At 42.9% G+C, this 18,593-nt stretch overlaps 2 protein-coding genes across 2 annotated transcripts in view; both read left to right on the top strand.

Moving 5' to 3' along the window:
• Positions 1 to 3,145, top strand: part of RELN (reelin) — a gene marked incomplete at its 5' end in the record, with an annotated part of 289,955 nt that extends 286,810 nt beyond the window's left edge. Inside the window, one exon of the mRNA XM_084269735.1 lies at positions 2,016 to 3,145. Coding sequence (XP_084125861.1) covers positions 2,016 to 2,112 — 97 coding nt within the window. The 3' untranslated portion in view covers positions 2,113 to 3,145. The remainder of the gene's footprint in view (positions 1 to 2,015) is intronic.
• A 6,697-nt stretch (positions 3,146 to 9,842) lies between these two features.
• SLC26A5 (solute carrier family 26 member 5) overlaps positions 9,843 to 18,593 on the top strand; it is a 34,198-nt gene continuing 25,447 nt past the window's right edge. The window contains exon 1 of the mRNA XM_084279101.1: positions 9,843 to 9,914. The gene's annotated coding sequence lies outside the window, so the exon portion shown is untranslated. The remainder of the gene's footprint in view (positions 9,915 to 18,593) is intronic.

Below are 18,593 nucleotides of genomic sequence, written 5' to 3'. Positions count from 1 at the left end.
ATTGTATTCTGGACTAGCTGTTGAAAAGGGTATAATTTTGTTATACAGATAGGGTTTTTTTAATTATATTAGCATAGAGCAAAAGCTATCTTTGCCTCTAGAGGCTCATACGTATTTTGCAAAGCATGAACTACACCTTGTCCTAAGGGCCACATTCACTAAAAGTAAACTTATGCACTAGAGACTTATTGTAGTATGAGTATTTAGCTTTTCACTCGACTGAAAACCTGCCCTGCACCCATAAATGGCAGGTTTGTTGACTGCAATGTGCACTGCAGACGTTTACTTCACACATCACCCTCAAAAATCAGACATTGGTTTGGAGGGTCCTGGTATCATGTCACCCCTTGTAGCAGAGATGCTTAGGCCAGGCGTCCTCCTCCCACTGACAGATGAAGCTAGAAAGCCCCAGGTCCTAAGTAGGCAGGGAGGATTAGGAGACAGAGCCAGAAATTAGCCCCAGACTGCCAGGTTCACTGCGACTCTGCAGCTCCTTTCCCCTGGAAACCAAAGGGAAGTTTGGCCACACAGTCACCAGCAGTTCCTCCTCGATAAAACTCTTTACACGTTGGAGTTGTCCTGGGGGTCTGTGTGGTTAATGCTGTGCTCTGATTTGCATCTTCTGGCTGCATCTATGCGACTATCTTGTATGCCATTTTTCCATGTGAGAAAGGGGGTCAGATGGCTCTGAAAACTAGGGTCTGGCAGCACTACATGATACTATCTTTATTTTTTAGGAGTAGTTCTCTGATTAAAAGGTCTTTCCCACACCATGGGACTCTATAGTGCAGAATACAAGAGTCGCTGTCTCACTTATAGCAACATCTCAGCTGCTTTCATACATCTGGCCAAGTGCACTGCAAGTTGTTAAGTCTGAGAGGAGACATCCTTTATCAGAACTGCAGAATACACAAACTCATTCTCATGTAATCTGAATGCAGTTTGGCTGCAGATACATGCAGACCTCTATTTGTGTGCAGGTGTAAAGGGTTTAGATATGATTGCACACAGACCAAGAAAAGGCATAGCCAGACAAACCCCTGAGGCTCTTCTGGAGTCCCCTGCCACAGCAGAGGCAGTGGGATGCAGAGGGTCAATGGTGCTGCACGTGCCGTTCTCTCCAAGGTGGATGCAAGTCTCTGTAGGCCAAAAAGTAGACTCACGAGGATGCCCCACAGATGCTACAGCACCATTGCCAAAGCTGCTGAAATATGGAAACTGAAGGTGGGAATCCAGCCCTTAGGAGTTAGATGGGTTTCAGGTACAGAAGTCCCAGACAGCCATCTTGTCCACCACTGCCCTCTCATCATTCTTCCCTCAATAGGAGAAGTAGAAACCTGTTAGGTAGTAGAAGGGGTTTTGTCCTCTGGGTAGTTCTTTCAAAAAAGTGTCCCTTCAATTGGGCTGCAGTCAGGGTGTCTCATGCCTGTTTTTTCTCAGAGGTGATGCTGCTTATTTTTCACATCTTCCTTTTAATGTGGATGGGGCATATAGGGGAGAGAAACATTAAGTCTTCATAAAAGTGCTGTACTTACTTCCTATATGGTAAAGATAATGACAAGTGGAGCAAAGTAGAAGATAATGGAGTAAAGATCTTCTGTTCTCAAGGTAAAGCAGTTAAGGTAAAGCAGTGAGTGACCAAAGACAGAAGGGTAACTGGAGTATAAAACCATTGTAGAGAAAAGCCCTGTATTGAGAGGGTATGAAGTGCATACAGCTTTAGTGAATCTGGCCCTAGGCAGCACAAGTTTTCATTAGCTCAAAGCTTCTAACTTTTCCCTAAAATGATGAATTGTAAATAAAAGCAAAGTGGGACAGATTCTTAATTGCCTTGTACCTTGCTGTTGTACAAAGGGTGCACTTCTCACCACATTACCCAGGCTTGAAAGGCTGTGCAAGGACAAAGAAGAATCTGTGCCACTAGCTTACTGCTCCTAAAGAATTTAAAGAAGAATTTAAAGTACCTATAAAAGAAACTGACACTGTTCTCTTCCCCCACCCTTTGATTTTAACAGCACTCGCAAACAAAATTACATGATGAATTTTTCACGGCAACATGGGCTCAGGCATTTCTACAACAGAAGACGAAGGTCACTTAGACGATATCCATGAAGAAATAAGAAATTTATTTTTTTTCCTCCCAACATGTGATGTGTTGCTTTCCATTCTTTAAATTTAGCACTGCGTCTGGTATCAGGACTTATCTGCAACTGGCTTGATGGATAACTGAAAGCCTTTCTCAAGACAGAGCGTACACCACTTTTTCACACTGTGAACTAATGAGAAGTGACTTATTTTCTCATAGGTAAATGTTTTAATGTTGATGTGTCTGTGAAAATTGTGATCTGTTGTAATATCAGTTACAGTGGCAGTATTGGAAGTAAGCAACTAATTCTGTTTAACAGGAAAAAAAGTTTAAGCACAAAGACTTTTCAGATTTTACGTTTAAAAAAACCTACATACTAAGTACAGAATTTAACATTCTTTGTCACATAGGTATTTAAGTGCACTGTATTTCAGCTCTGTGTCATTTTATATGATTAAGTTATCATTGTCCTCTTTGTATTCTCTTCTACAACATGACACATTGGCACTGTATTTACTTGTTTTGTTGTTGTAATATTTTTGCTGCTGATTTTTGGGCTATTTACCTTCTGACAAAATGTATTAAAAAAAAAATCAAAGTACCTAATCAAGAAGATAATTGCAAAGGTAGTTGTAAAGACGTTGATATCTTTCGGTCTTATTCTTTGATATGTCTGTTGGTTAGCATTGTTTTGTGGATAAAAAAAGAATGCTTGACATTAAACTTTTTTCTACTAAGGAGTTGTGGATGAAGCCCCAAAAAGAAATTCCCAATTCCCTGTCTAAATGTAGTCAGTTCTCTGCAACTGATTTACTTACAGTAACTGCCATTTGGTGTCCGTAGTAATGAAGTGATTTGTAAACAGTGAGCGTTTCATCGTGTTCTCTTTGGTGTTTGTTTCTATTGCGGGTCATGTTTGTATCTTCTGATAAAGTTGTATCTACACCAGCAACGTTATAATGCCCCTATAGCCCTAAACTGTCTATTATCATAAATAAAATGTTTCACTTTATGGTGAACCAAGCTAAAGATCCATGCTTCAATAAAAATAATGTCAATTAACAATTCTGACGTTAGACTTTTCGAGCCATGCAAGCTTCACATGAAATTGTAGAACAAGTTCTGTTACTAAATACTTAGAATCTAATGCAAACATAGATGGTGTTTTTTAATAAATAACACAAACCAAGAATCTTCCCAGTCCCACCAGTGGGCATAACATGGTCCTTGGAGCAGGGCCTGGGGCAAGGAATGAAACGATGAAATGGAACCATGGACACACTCTCACTTGTCTTCATCTGCAAACCCGATACACAATGTGGGAAACGGCATTTCCAGGCGCTGAGGACTAAAGTACTACACATAAAGAACCTGGTCCAAAGCAGGCGAAGTTGACAGTTCTTAGAATCATAGAACCATTTGGGTTGGAGAAGACCCTTAAGATCATCAAGTTCAACCATTAGCCTACCACTGCTAAGTCCAACCACTAAACCATGTCCCCAAGCACCACATTTACACGCCTTTTAAATACCTCCTGGGATGGTGACTCAACCACTTCCCTGGGCAGCCTGTTCCAATGCTTGACAATCCCTTCAGTGAAGAAAATTTTCCTAACATCCAATCTAAACCTCCCTTGGTTGAGGTCATTTCCTCTTGTCCTATCGCTTGTTACTTGGAAGAAGAGACCAACATACACATGGCTGCAACCTCCTTCCTTTCAGCGAGTTTAGAGAGAATAAGATCTCACTTCAGCCTCCTTTTCTCCAGGCTAAACCCCAGTTCCCTCAGTCACTCCTCATCAGGGAGAGGTATCATATATTCCTGCTACACTCTTAGATCTGATTCTGGCACCATTCTGGTCTGAACTAGAATGGTGTTTGTTACACATCTGTGCATAGCCACTTCAATGCGTTTCATTTTTAAAAGGTTTCTGATCAAAGGTACATGAGCAGTGCAGAAATAAAGGAGGTCATACCCTGACCAACTAGTCAATATCTTGGCTTGGTCACAATTATGTAACAGACCTTTTATAGACCTGGAAGCACTTCAACAGCCCAACCTCTTGCAGCTGCAAACCCATCTGTACTGTTCCAGACAACGGTGTGTGTGTGTTTTCCATTCTTGAAACAAAATCAGGATCTGTTAATGAAAGAGCAGGAAGGGAAAAATGTGGTTATTAAACATAATAGCTTAATGTTTGGGCAGGAGATTTTAAAATATTGCAATAAAGGTTTCGCCCATTGAACAAACAAAAATGTAAGATATAAACACTCCTATTTTTAAAGATAATTTTATTTGCCCTAATATGTCAATAGATGGGTGATATTTCATCTAAAATGCATGTACAGCTAGTGTGTTGCTAGGGAATTAATTATTTTAAAGACCTTAGATACAATGAGGCATTTATCTGACTTCCCTTTCCAGGTAAGAGACCAGCATAATCAGGGAAGTTGCTTTTCACAATCGTATTAATTTCCTTTGAATAATGTATGCAATTATGACTGCTGAGGAATCCCCCAAGACATCTCCCCAGAACACACTACAAACTGGGCACCAGCTTTGCTCAAGAAAATCATCCCCCCTGGCAGATTTCCAAGTGACCTTTTCAGATTCCAGAAGTTCTCCCTTAGATCTTTTCCATTCCTACAACACACAAGGTAGTGTGCATATACAGCATGCTCAGTGTATGTACTGTTTTATTTTTCCTTCCATGCGGCTGAAAACAATGAGTCATCTGACATTAAACAGTTGTTAAAATAGGAAGGGTGACATAGTACATAATCAATGGCAATAAAAGAGTGACAGTGCAATATAATGTACTAATAAGCTTATCTACAGGTATAAAACTTTGGCAGGCATAACTATGAAAACATGCTTTTAGTATACCTTATAACCTTCCTCATGTCTCCTACCAGCTCACTAATCCATGTTCCAGTAGATTAGGAGAACATAAGAGGAATCAAATAAAAATACAGGAAGACAAAGCTCTGACCTGCTGGGGTTCCTGGAATAACCAAAACCTGAAATTCTCATAATTTTTCCTGAATGTTCTTTTCTTGATCTTGCTTCATCCACAGGTGATAACATTACCTTAGTGAAAGGAAATGAGCATAGCAAGTATTTGGAAGGACGAAATTGGGCTTTGCATGAACTTGACCATATAGAGAAATAGGTAGCAATAAAATAAAACAGTAAGTACACTCAAGGACAAGACATTTTCAAAGAGCAAGATACCAACATACAAAGAGGGTAAATATATCGCTAGGCAGGAAGAGAGTCAACAGCATAAACCAGTTCTTAAAGATGCTGTTTTGTGTTATATCAATAGAAGTGTTTATGGTAAATCTACTGGTAGACAGCAGTTGTCAGCTGTTGAGCCCTTCACTTAAATACAGATATAAACAAGTTGGAGAGACTGCAGAGTACAGCAGCAAAAACAAGACCCTTGAAACCATGAGCTTCTGTGTAGAGGGAGTTGGTTTGTTTAGTCTAGAAAGGAAAACATTTGGAAAGAGACAAGACAAGAGCCATAAACATGGATCTCTATGTTTTATTTACTTGTTAATCCTTCAGGTCAAGTGTCAGTGGGTAGAAATGTATCACCTCATCATTTATCCATCAGTGGGGAATGGGATTTGGTTAACATCCAAGCAGGAAGCTGGTGTGAGGGTCTGTCAACCCTGCTGATGGACACACAATAGGTTACTGCAAGCAGCAAGGTACAACAGATAAACCACACTCAATTCAGTTCTGTAGCGAGGCTTAACTAAACCCGACTCAAGACTAGAGCAACAGGAACAAGCTAGCTGTACAGGAGAGCTACTTTAAACCTAAACCGGTGAGGGAGTGTCAAAACACAATGAGATAAGCAAAATGGCTTGCCTGCCTTAAGCACAGCCCTAAAAGTTCTTCAAGGGCTGTTAGCAATCTCAAGCAGCTGAGACCATGCAACCACTTGCAGCACGTCTCCTGTGAGAACCTACCACCTGCAGGTGGTGGGTCTGCTCCTGGAAGAAATGACAATGAGATATAAGGCTGCAAAAAGAAAGCCACTGAGGTGTTGGAGCATGCCTAAAGAAGGGCAACAACGTTGTTGAAAAGCCTAGAGCACAAGTCTTACAAGGAGCAGCTGAAGGAACTGAGATTGTTTAGGCTGGAGAAAAGAAGGCTTAGAGCCAAGACCTTACTGCTCCCAACAACTTCCTGAAAGAAGACTATAGACAGGTGGGTGCTGGTATTAGGTAACAAGTGATAGGACAAGAGGAAATGGCCTCAAATTGTGCTAAGGGAGGTTTATATTGGGTGTTAGGAAAAAATTCTTCACTGAAAGGGTTGTTAAGCACTGGAACAGGCTGCCCAGGGAAGCGGTTGAGTCACCATCCCAGGAGGTATTTAAAAGGCATGTAAGTGTGCTTGGGGACGTGGTTTAGTGGTTGGACTTGGCAGAGCTAGGCTAATGGCTCATAACTTGATGATCTTAAGGGTCTTCTCCAACCCAAATGATTTTACAGCAGTCATATGGGTGACATGTTGACAAAGTACCTAGTGTTCTCCTCTGTTACTGCTGTTTTATGACTGTGGCTTTTTTCTTCCCTATGTCTTCTTGAGTCAGCTGGAGGGACTGAGCTGGCAGCAAGCCTAAGTAAGGCCTGTGCATGTCTAATTACTACAGAGCCTGATGGGGAGAGTTTCAGCCAGCACCCAGCAAGAAAGAACCCAGTGGAATCAGCATTCCAGTGATAGAGGAGTACTGTGTTGAAGGGCATCGACAAATGCTGGGTTTATAGTTCGAAGCTGTGTTTCTTTGAATGAAAAAAAAAAGTTTGTTAAGCTGCTTTAGGGGGAAAAAAGGGGGGGAATGTGGTTGTGCTTTTGAGCTGTGCTGCTCAGGGGAGATCTGTGAAAGGCTCAGTGGCAAAGAAGCTATTTCAGGATGCTCAGCTCTTTCCCTGATTGCCTGTGAGCCAAAGGTGGGATGGTGGAAGGTGTTGGGCACACAGATTTCAGGTCTGCTTCCGCATTTGGATACTGCTGCAGATACCACAGGAGCTGGCTGATAGCCCCAGGTCCCTCCTTCCTTGCAGACTGACTGTGCACATACGCACCAGTCTTCTGCTGAAGCCATGTTGGTGCAGGAGTGCTGGAAACAGCACATGCAAAGCCATTCAACTGGCTTATGTTCACAACTGGGCACCCAATTTAGCTCACTTAAAATTGCAGCCTTCTCAAGACATGTTTTAAAGGATTTGAGTTCAACCGCTTTCAAGAAACTCCTCATGGTAAAAAGGAAAGTGTCCTAATATTTGGGGCTCAACTAGAAAGATTGTGCTATCATGGGCAATAATATAGTTTGACATGACTAATGCATCTGTATAGGATGTGGATAGTAAATAATTAACAGGAGCAATCTGAGATCTAAGCCAACTCCCACTGAGATCAGTGGGAAAATCCCTGGAAATCTAAATGTATTTCACTTCAACCTGGAAATGTCTAGCTCAATTTCATTAACTCAGGTGGTTTGACCTGTCCCAGGACTGGTATAAGACTCACAGCTTTCCTTATGCTGTTGTAGGGGAATGGCTCCTGCAGCTCTGTCCCCTGTGAGCCATACAAGCCCTCAAAGCTCACATTAGGCTCTCTGTCATCACACAGCTACAGTGGTGTGTGTGCCATTAACTCATTTGCCCCAGTTGTCCTCCATGGAAGTTTTTTTTAGTCTCTCTGTATTGTTTATTCTGCATTAACTTCTACTCCTTTCTTTTTTGTTTTGTTTTGACCCAAAATTGTCTTTTCATCTCCTTCCTACTGAGTTCAGCACTATAATAATCCTCACCCTTCTCTCAGAGCTGAAGAACTGAAGCATCTTTTATCATTTTAGACAATGCTGGAAAGAAGCAGTAAGAAGAACTATTAACCTTCCCAGTGGGTCACGCTAAAATACGCACAAGAAATTAAAACCAGCTTGTATTTAAACACAACCACTGACACAATTAGTGTAACATAATCCACAGTGTGGATTACTGCAATGTTTAAAATGATTTATACCTTTGTGAAATTTTCTAGCAGGAAATCTGTTACTCCTGTGCTTGTTGCAGGCTTTCTCCTCTCCCTCCTCTTTGTACAGGCTGTATGTGCACAGGTCTGCCTGCAGTACATTATCACACTATACGCCTTACTGGTAACAGAGCATTTCACAACTTCAGTGCCTATATGGTGATGCCACACCTTCCTAAGGTAATAACACCTGAATTCTAACACAAGCTACAGATGCCCAAGTTCTGGAAGAAAAAGGCTGTTTGGATAAATAAATATGAATTTCAAAAGATGCCTTCCCAAAGTATCTCCATATGGCCAGTGCTGTGTAACAATGGCATCCAGCACCATTCTGTGTGGTCTGATGTATGTGGCACATCTGATAGATCGCTCTGATATTGTCCATCAAGGTGCCTTTTTGTTACAGCCTGTTTTGGACAGAACCAGTTTTAAGAAACCTCTTCTTTAAATTGCCACTTTTGAAATGTTTTGACCTTGAAATTTCTCAGCAAGACAATACTAGAATTTAAAGTACAGTATTTCAGCTTGAATTCATTTAAATTTTATTTAAATTACTCTTTAACCAGGGCTAACATGTCAAGGAATCATTTTCAAGTTTTCAATAGATTCCCACAGGCACCAGTTTTATAATTTTTTTCATTACCTCAGTGTGCAAGAATATCAAAAATGTTTTTTTTTCCTACCAGTTCTAAGTAGAAAATCAAATCTAAGAATCTGGGAGGTGTGACAGCATTTTTTCCTGGGCAAGAGAGAGCAAGAGATCATTCTGTTGGAAAACATTTATAAATCAAGGACTAAAGGATGAGATCTGCAGATCTGACTGCCAATTCCTGTGTATTTTCAAGGTAATTGATACCTGCGCATCCTTTGCGTCCCTAAAGAACTAAAAAACTACACTCGGTCCTTTGTGAGGCTGACTGCTGAGGCCTGGGTTGACAGGCGTGCTTGTCCAACAGCAGAGCTGACAAAAATATCCTCTGTGTGGAAAACAGAAGAATGATTGTAAGTCAGTCAAGTGTCCGACGGACATGAAGCCCTTCAGGAATCGGCAGTTTTACACTTACATGACTGGCACACGCCTGTCAGACACCTGATGAACACACTGCCCTTCCCAAGTACAGAGCACCCATCTCTGCTTTTTCAAGTTAACTTCACAGACCCGCGGGACTCTTCACAGGCGCTTCGGGACGCCCCACCGGGGTTTATTTAACAAGCGCCACAGCGGGCCCAGCACTGCGCTCACAGTGCGACCAAAGCACGCCGTGTCCCGGTGTCACATCACTGCCTGTCACTGCCAGCCCCTGTCTGCCACACGCTCCCCAGGTGTATTTTTGCATTTAAATTCTAAAAATATTCTGTTTATTCCGTACAGAGGTACCCGAGAGGGAGAAGTAGGGGAAGGTAGGGCCGGGCCCTGGCGGCCTCAGGCGCGGCCTGCGGGCACCGCGCCGGTAACGGACGCAACGGCGCCGCTGGGCGCGAGCGCGGGCGCGCACCGGCCCCGCGCACACGCGCCCCGCACGGGCGGCCCCGCGGCATCCTGGGACTTGTAGGCTGCGGCGGGTGCGCGCCTGGCGGGGGCCGCGGGGGGGGGACTACGAGTCCCAGCCGCGCCCGCGCTCGTCCGCGGCCGGCAGGGAGGAGGCGGGGGCTGGCGGTCCGCCACCGCCCGCCCCGCACCCCTCGCCGCTCACCTTGGGCGCGGAGGGGAGGCGGTGTGCGGCCGCTGTCGCGGCTGACTGGCCAGCGGGCTAGAAGGAGGCAGCGCCTGGAGGTGAGCGGAGCGCGGCGTGCGGGGCTGGCCGCGGAGGGGTTCGCCTCCTGAGAGCGTCCCTCCCGAGGGGGTGAGCCTCGCCGTGAGGAGCGCCGGGTCGGGGTCGCGCTCTCCCGGCGTCTGTGGCTCCAGCTCGGTCACCCCGGGCCGGGGGCTGGCCTGGGGGGTGTCTCGCAGGGTGCTCCCGCTTCTCCCCGCGCCTTCCCTGCTCCCTTCTCTCACTCTTCCCGCTGGCCCTTGCTTCTTTCCCCCGCGCTCTCCCCGCCCGTCCCTGGCGGAGCCGCCGGCGCTTCGCGGGCGACAGGAGCTGTGAAAAAGGCACTTGCTGTGAACGCGATGCTCACCCCGCTGCCTTGCCGAGGCAGCCGGGCGGGTCTGCGCCTCCTGCTCCACGCCCTCCTGAAAGCTCGGGGGCTGCCCGGGAGCGAGCGGCACCCGGGCAGCTCGTAACCGTAAGGTGCGGGCAAAACACCCCGGCGAACTTGCAAAAGAAAAATGAAAGGGGAAATTGGAGGAAGGCTGGGGGATCAGTCATTTCCTCGTCTAGTGACTGCAACCCTCTGACTTAAGCTGCGGGCTGGTTAGGTCAGAGCTGTCCGAGAAGCCTGGTAATAAACAGAACTAACTGGTTTGCACTTTGTTACTAGCATCAAACCCCCGAAATCTTCCAAACCTTTCCAAAACCTTGACTGAACTATTACACACACACACAGTTTTCTGGCAGAGAATAAGATGGTGCCTTTCCCTGTGTCAGAGTTTTCCAACTTCTTGTCTGCGAACTGTGGGAACGTTTTGAACTCCTTAGAAGGGATCAGTGAAAGCAACCAGGAAAAGCCAGCCAGGAAAGTGAGTAGGCTTAAATTAGCTGTGCTGATGCCCATGCTGCTGTTGCAAAACTTTTAATTGTCTGAACGTTAAAATATGTTTGAAAGCCGCTTTCACCATGCTTCAGAATTTCAGATAAGCCAAGTGACTGTTTAGTGGGCATTCAGAGATAGTCCACAGTAAGAGAAAGAAACAATCCCTCAAATATTACTGGCATTATTTCTGCTGATGATTCAGCAGAATATGAATTCATAATTTCATATCTGTCACTGTTAACACAGTTGCACATCCTTAGTTTGGATGGGAGTGACTGACAGTCTTAAAAAGGGTCTGGCCCCTAGATTGTTTTTTTGGTTGAAGTTTTCACAAAGGAAGACTAAAATTTTCAGCCAGACTTTAAAAAAATCTTCTACTAAACGTGCAATAGAATGTGTCCTGGGTTAACAGGTGTCTCTATATTACAGAATTTTCACAGGTAAGATGCTGCTCTGCTAGCTGCTGTAGAAATATAAGAGGTAAAGTAATTAACTGCAGAGTTTCAGAAGGAAGCACATGTCGGTGACTTGCACTGAATTAACTCTGTGGTGATCAGCTCATGCATTGGCCTTGCTGGTTTGAGTGCACAGTGCCTGGAGCATTTACATTATGGTAACTGTCCTAGCAGCTTCTTAAAGGTATCCGGGCATGGTGGCATCAGACCTTTAGTCTAATAATGGAAGAACCGTGGATCTCAGCAAGGAAACTGCAATGCCACTGTATCCATGTGTGTACATTAGATGTCCATTTGGTGATTAAATCAGAGTATGCAAAGTCCTAGGAAAAGCTTGTGTTCCTTCAGCCATCCATTCTTCCTGCACCAACATTAGCACATGGGGAGAAAGCCAGAAAGTCTTTCATTCCTGTCTACTAATTATGCCATCTTCTCTCCAACACTGAAACAAGTAGCTTTAATTCACAACTAAAGACTCAGTAGCTTTCATGGGTTCACTCAGTTCTTCATAGTAGTCACTTTTTTTCTGAATGGCTTTACAGAAGGGTCTTTTGGCATCTCTTGCAAATTTTCCTACCTTCTCAGTCTGATGAAAATGAACTGCTAACTGTTATTTTTAATCCTATTTCATTGCTGATTTAATTTTTCCCTTAAGAACTCTTTTTTCTAAAGCATATGTTTTCCTGTCGGTTTGCAAGATCTGTAACTTAGCACAAGAAGACCATGCTGAAGCTGAAATTCTCAAGCTCAAATTAGCCTATTGATTTCCTGGTTAAGTTAAATTAATTAAATGCCTTCCTTATCCTGATGTGTTTCTTTCTGCTACCTAACAGGTCTAGGGAACGTGGACCTGCTGGATTATATTTCTTGGTAGTCCTTCTTAAAAGTGTTTCTTTATATGGCTACAATAACTGCCATTTTATAGCTAGTTATCTATAGCTTTTTGCTCTTCAGAAGTGTAAGCAACGGCAAAGTCCAGGTCTTATAGTTATTTTCCACATGCCCAGGTAATGAGAAGGCTATAGACAAACAATGTCAAGTATTTCCACAGGTAGGAAGGAATGGCTGCAAGTTTGTGCAGGCAGTTGAGTGGGTTTTGCAAGGCAGTTGCATTGATAAGATTCAGATTTTATTGGTGATCATAAGAGTACAAAACAAGTAACTGGCCTATGGAGGAACCTGAGTTACTGTTCTCAAAGACGTGCATTAACTGTATCTCTTGTTTCGTGCAGTAGCAAGTTGGGAAGACCTTCCATGTGACAAACAATCATGTCATTGCCTTCGTGACTTTTTTGACAAAGAATCTGTATTTTCACTGGCTGGGTGGACTCTCTCCTTCTCCAGCCTTCACTGAAGAATTCTTACCAGTTCTGTCCAGGCAGTAGATCAAGTTTTGCTATTTTGCTTTGACTGTTGCCTGCTGTTTTGTATGTCCAATTTTGTTTGTGTTCTTGTGGTTGTGTGGGGGGTTTTTTAGCTAATTAATAGATTTTAATGTATTAATAGATTAATTAATAGATTTTAATCTATTCATAGAACGCATGATATTCTGATACCAAAACTGGGCCAGATCTCTGGTCAAATTGTTAATTTTCAGTTATTTTATGGAAATTGGCTTCAGAGGCTCAGTTGGGACTTTTGAGAACTCCTCAGAAAACCTCTGATAACTGAAGTATGGACAGAATTTTCCAATCCAAGTCAAAGATTGCAGTGTCTGTCATTTCAGACATTCTTGTTGGAGTTCAGTCTAGTCAGGCCAGATCAAATTAAGGTTTGGGCTGATTAGGCATTACAAAATTTCAATTTTGGGCGCCTGGTTTTCATGGAGCAGAATTCAAAACTCCATTATACCATCCAGGAGAGAACTTGCATTGCTACTCAGAGGTGCCCACAGGGAACTGCTTGTTCCTGTTCTCGTAGAGCTCTGCTAAGCTCAGGCATGTCTGAAGAAGTATCTCTTGAAGAGTCATGTCAGAAACAAAACCACAGATCTTTCATAGGTACAGGCATCTGTAATATCTTCTCTAAATGCTGAAGTATAGTTGCTGCTCTCATAATTTTACGGCATAATATGGTTAAAGTCCTTTCCTAGGGACAGCTAGGTCAGAGTTCAATTACCACTTCAGCATGTTGGGATTCAACCCTGTATCCCCTGCTTTACTAGAATAATGCCATGGCTACAGAGCTTTGATATTAATTTCTAAGCTTCCCTAATCTTACCACATTTTTAGCAAGTCTGAGTTTCTTTTTCTCTACTTCGTGGTGATGTTTGTTTCTTTTGCATATGTGTTTCAGAGGAAGGAATGTTGTTTCAGGAAGAAGTCACCAGGAAATTACTCAATGAACTTTTCTTCATTCTATTTGATGATCCTCAGGCCCAGTGTCCTTGTTTTTTCAGTTCCTTCATTATGGCACCCTGGTTTAGTGATAGCTGTTGCAGGAATCCATTAATGCCGTGTTGTTCTGCCCAACACACTTGAAGAGTCACTTGGAGAGCTCTTTGCCCCTACAGACCAGTTCGAACTGAACTTGGTGACTGACATTGTTACAAATCTGGCATAGGTGATGTTTTGGTAGGTGAATTTCTTAGCTCTGCTTAGCTGGAATGATGAACACCGCTACTCTCTTAGATCTCTTCACATTATATATATATACCGAATAAATGCCACTGATTTGTGAAGGCCTGGCCAACACATGTGAAAGTCCTGTAACATTGAAGTGTAACTGGTAGGACATGGGCCTGTTTGGCTGGTGTATCATTCCTGTACTTGGTAGCATAGAACCTTCAACAGGTGAACATGTTCAGCACCAACTGGTAACGAGCACCTGTCCAAAGCAACCTCGGTATGTTGTCCATCTTACTTGATTGCTCTGTTTGGGATAGTGGAGGCATTTCTTTAGCTCTATGAAGGTCAGTGTTTTTACTTGTGTGGTTAAGAATAGGCATAGTGCTGTTTCATTAAAATGTGAGCTCTGTTGTCAGCCACACGCATGTGAAGCTATAGGCTGAGTCTGCAAAGCAGGGGGTTGGTGTAAAATACTTATCAGAGAACCTTCTGCTTGTTCATGTTGCTTAGTATGAATTTTTAATGTTTCAAGGAAAAGCGGTATTGCTGTGCTCCCATGGCCTTTATGTGTAACCTTGGCACCAAGATGTTGAGGAAGGTCATTCCCACTGGCTGTCAGTCACCTTCAGAACATGAAGCAACACCCTTAAATACATAGGAGACAGGAAAATGCTATCACCTGGATAGCTAACAAAGCAGCAGTTGCATAAATGGGGACAGGATCTGCCACAAATGGTGTCTGCTCATGGAGGGTTTGGTTTGATTTTTGGTGTGTGAAAGATTTGCACAGAAAATGTATGTTGTAAAGTAGCAGCCAAGAACATAATGTTTCTTCCAGATGCAGAGCCTAACATGGATAGGGAAGTTGAACTTCTTACAACTAGCAGGAGAAGGGTTGTAGCTTAGATATGTAGTTATCGTTGCTACTTTCCCAGAGTATCAGCTCTGTGCTGGAGCTCTTTGCTGGCTTTGTCAGAAGCAACAGTTCTTCAGGAATTTCTCTGGGCACTGTGGTGGCTGTCATCTCTTCTGCAGAGGGGAAAATCCTTTCAGAAAGTGTTAGGAAAAGTCTCATAAATGATTCCTTGAGACATTTCATAACTTTGTATTAGTTAAGCTGCTTCTTGCCTTGTTTTCGAGACAAATTTCTAATCCCGTTCTGAAGATTTCTTCTTCCCTCCCCCTACACTAGTCATTTCTTCCTGTGACCACACAGTTTTACTATCCTTCAGCCTCCCCTGTGACTTGAGAGGTTTGCACTGTAAACATGACTGGAATGATTCTGGTTATAAATAACATCCTTCTGCTTTTTTTTTGTTGTTTTGTTTATTTTTAGCTTGATGCAGCACTTGAGAGACTAATGATGTGTGTAAACAGGGTTGATGAAGCAAATACAGAGGGGGAACACTCTCTTTTGGTGGCTTTTCTGCTGAAGGAAACTTTGTGTAACTTCTCTTCTTCATGGACACGTTTGATGTCTTCTGGTTCCACTTTGCCAGAAAAGATGAACCAGCTTCTAGAGGTCACTTGTGCACTGAGGTCACATGAGCTATAGAATTATTCTTAGTTTGGTGTGTATGTGTTACCTTGATTTATGTTATCTCTCCTGACCATCAACAGGAGCTTTACAGTGAAGATTGCTCCAACAAAGTTTTTGGCAGTGGATCAGCTCTGGAAAAATAAAGCTAGCTAATGATTACCTCTCCCTGTGGGGGTGTACATCCTTATCAGTCGGTTTAAGCATGACAAAGGGGTCATCAGCCATGGTACCACTCTGATTAACTTATCTGATTCCACTGCTACTAGCTACTGCCTTTGTATTTCCAAAGGGGTGAGGATGGCAGATTCAGACCCAAGGTCACTAAAGCCCCAAAAAGCAGCAATAAGAATGACTGTATTTCCATGGGTTCTCATGGTCATTAATATCTTCTCACTGGAAACAGAAATCATTTTATCTATATCTGAGAGGAAAGGACACCGGTGGTGTTCTGCTTAAAATGCTTAGAGATGCCCAGATGCTCTCACATTTAGAGTGGGTAGGATCTCCTGTGATCCCAGAGCTGACCCTCCTGTGCTGCCCTGGAGTGGTGAAGATGAGCCTTGGGTGGGCTGTTGTCTCCTGTGATGGACCTGGGTGTAGCCCTAGCCCAGCAGGGTATTACCCAGGCTCTCCATCCTGCCATTGTCCTTCTTAGGGACTCTGTGGGTGTGCAAAGGAGCTTTTATCACACAGCCCAACACAATTTATGTAGCCCAATTGCCTTTCTGTGTGGAGCAGGGTAGAAATTTGCCTGTCTAAAAGCTGTATAAGAATTCAAGGTCCTGATTATTTTTTCTTTCCCCCTAAAGGTTCTCTCCTGGAGTGCATTTCTTAACTTTGGACCTATGCAAGAAAAGCAAACAAGAGCAAAACCAGGTACTGTCATTTTCATCAAGACAAAGCTTACCACTAGGATTTTTGAAAGCTCTCAGGCCTTTATCCAAAGGAAGAGAATCTATTTGTTAGTGGATTTAGTGGGAGTAGTGAAGGAGGAATGATAAACATAGTCCAAGACAACTAGGAGAATGCATTCTTTATGACCCCACCCAGTCATTTTACACCTCTGTGCTTGTTTTAAAAAAACTCTTCCAGCTTGGTTCACTTGGGGTGATAAGGGGAGAGGCATAGGGCACTGGGGAATAAGACCAGAGAAGAAAGGAGATTCAGAACATGTGGTTCCTGAAATTGCCTCAGGTTTAGTGTCTAGCTTTTTCAGACATTAGGACTCGACCTTGCAATAACTCTGCTTTTCAGTGTACATTTGGGAGAATATATTTTACAGCATTTCCCCCAGCTTTTTGGCTGATGGCAATCACCTCTATTTGTAAACTGAAAGGTGCAGAACACTTTGACTTTGATCATGACTTTGCAGTTTGTGATCAAACTTGCAATTCCCCAGCACAGATGTGTTTTCCTGCCATACCACTGTGCTAGTTCTGTCCACCTGTGCTTTTACATTTAAAGCATCTCCATGCTTGGCTGCCAAAAGAAAGGGTTTCTGTTCTTTTGAAATGGATCTGCCACCAACTTCCCCCTGCTGCATTAGCCAGTTCAGATACATTCAGGTTAGATACACAAGGTTAGAGCAAAAGTCCCCCATTTTGTAATTGTAAGCCTATTAAAGCTGGAGTAATCACACTACATTATTCTTCATGTTTCCAGCTTTGCTGTTGTTGGTGGGGGTTTTGTTTATTTCTCCTCACGGTCATATTTTGAATCTAAGGAACAATCACCAAATCACGGTCCTTATAAATCTTATGTTTGCATTCCAATCTGTGCAGACTGGATCAAAAATTGTTCTCCTTTACAGGAGTCATTGTAGGTGGCTTGACAACCCTGCTTTATCACCTAAGATTGGCAAGAGAAAGTACTTAATTATTAGTGATAGTGTTATAAATTGGTGTTTGTTTCACTTCTTTTTTTTTTCTTCAACACCTTCAATTTGATAATAGCAGTAAAGGCACAAGACAGACCTTTATCAGCCAGATAAAGAATTAGTAACTCTTAAGTCTTTTGCATACAACTTTTAACTACTTCAGCTCAACTCTTATCTGGCTGATAAGATTAATGGCAGCGTTTCTTATGGCTTTTTAATTTTATTCATGCCACGAAGTTCAAAGGTTGTCCGAGAACATTATTACACTATTAATTAAGACTCAGAAGCCCAGAGATTGCCTTTCTCTTCTTTTGGACAAGGGTTTGGGAGTTTTCAGAAATCATAGTAAGCTTTGTCTTCATGAAAATGATGGTACCTGCTTTGCTCCTTCCTCAGTCATGCTGAGAATAAAGGGCAAAGCTGAATTTCCAAGCCTTGTGTATCTCTGCAGTTTGTCATACTGCTGTTTAGCAAACACTTGGAGAGACACTTCAACTAGTCATGAAATGTGGCTGTTTTGCTTCTTGATGGCCAATGTGTATTCTCTGTTGTAAACACAAGCATCTCAGTGCTTGCTCTGCGTGTGCTTTAGCAAGAGATGGATGATGTTAAAGACTTCCATCTTTACTGTATTATCCACTGCTTAGTATTCAAAATGATCATCAGAGAATGTGATTATGTGAGGTGAAGTTGGGGAAATGACACTGAATACAGAAAATAATGCATCCAGCTATATTTTTGGGGTAGATTTAGGACCCCTTTTAATAACATGTGATTTTTTCCCTGTGTTCTGGTATTTGCTGTAAACCATAGCTAACCACAAGATCCTCTCTCCCCCAGGTTTGCTGCTGTGTTAGATGATTCTCCAGACTCAGTGCCAAATAACTTTTTGTTCAAACAGGATTGGAAACTCTCAGTCTACAGTTTTAAAACCTTCAAGCTGAGTGATGGTGAAACTTTGATTGTGGCCTCTGATGGTATGTCAGGCTAACAGTTGTCATCATCTGGATAAGTGATTTAGAGTTGAGCCCTGTTCAATTAGTCAAACACATTTGTATCACTTATTTCACCATGACAAACAGAGGCAGGGCTGAACTGTTGTTCTCTGTATGCTCACAGTACCTGTAAGAGTTTGGGCATGTGTACAGAAATGAGAAAGGAGCTGAAGATCTTAAGACCTCTCCACTTCTAGATTTGCATAACAAACTTGTGTGGCTCTTCCAGATACTAACCAATCTACTAGAAGCTTAACACACACTTTCCACATTCAGGTCTATCCCATTCAGGACCTGAATTGTTTTGGGTTAGCAAGGGGGTTTTTTGTGTTGCTAGGTCTTCTGGAGCAGGAAGAAGGGCTGCCTGTTCTTAAAATTTGGGTACA

This window comes from Gallinula chloropus (genome assembly GCF_964237585.1).
Source record: "Gallinula chloropus genome assembly, chromosome: 1".
Classification (NCBI taxonomy): Eukaryota; Metazoa; Chordata; class Aves; order Gruiformes; family Rallidae; genus Gallinula; species Gallinula chloropus.
The sequence above is the reverse complement of the archived record's forward strand: the minus strand, read 5'-3'. Positions and strand labels throughout refer to the sequence as shown.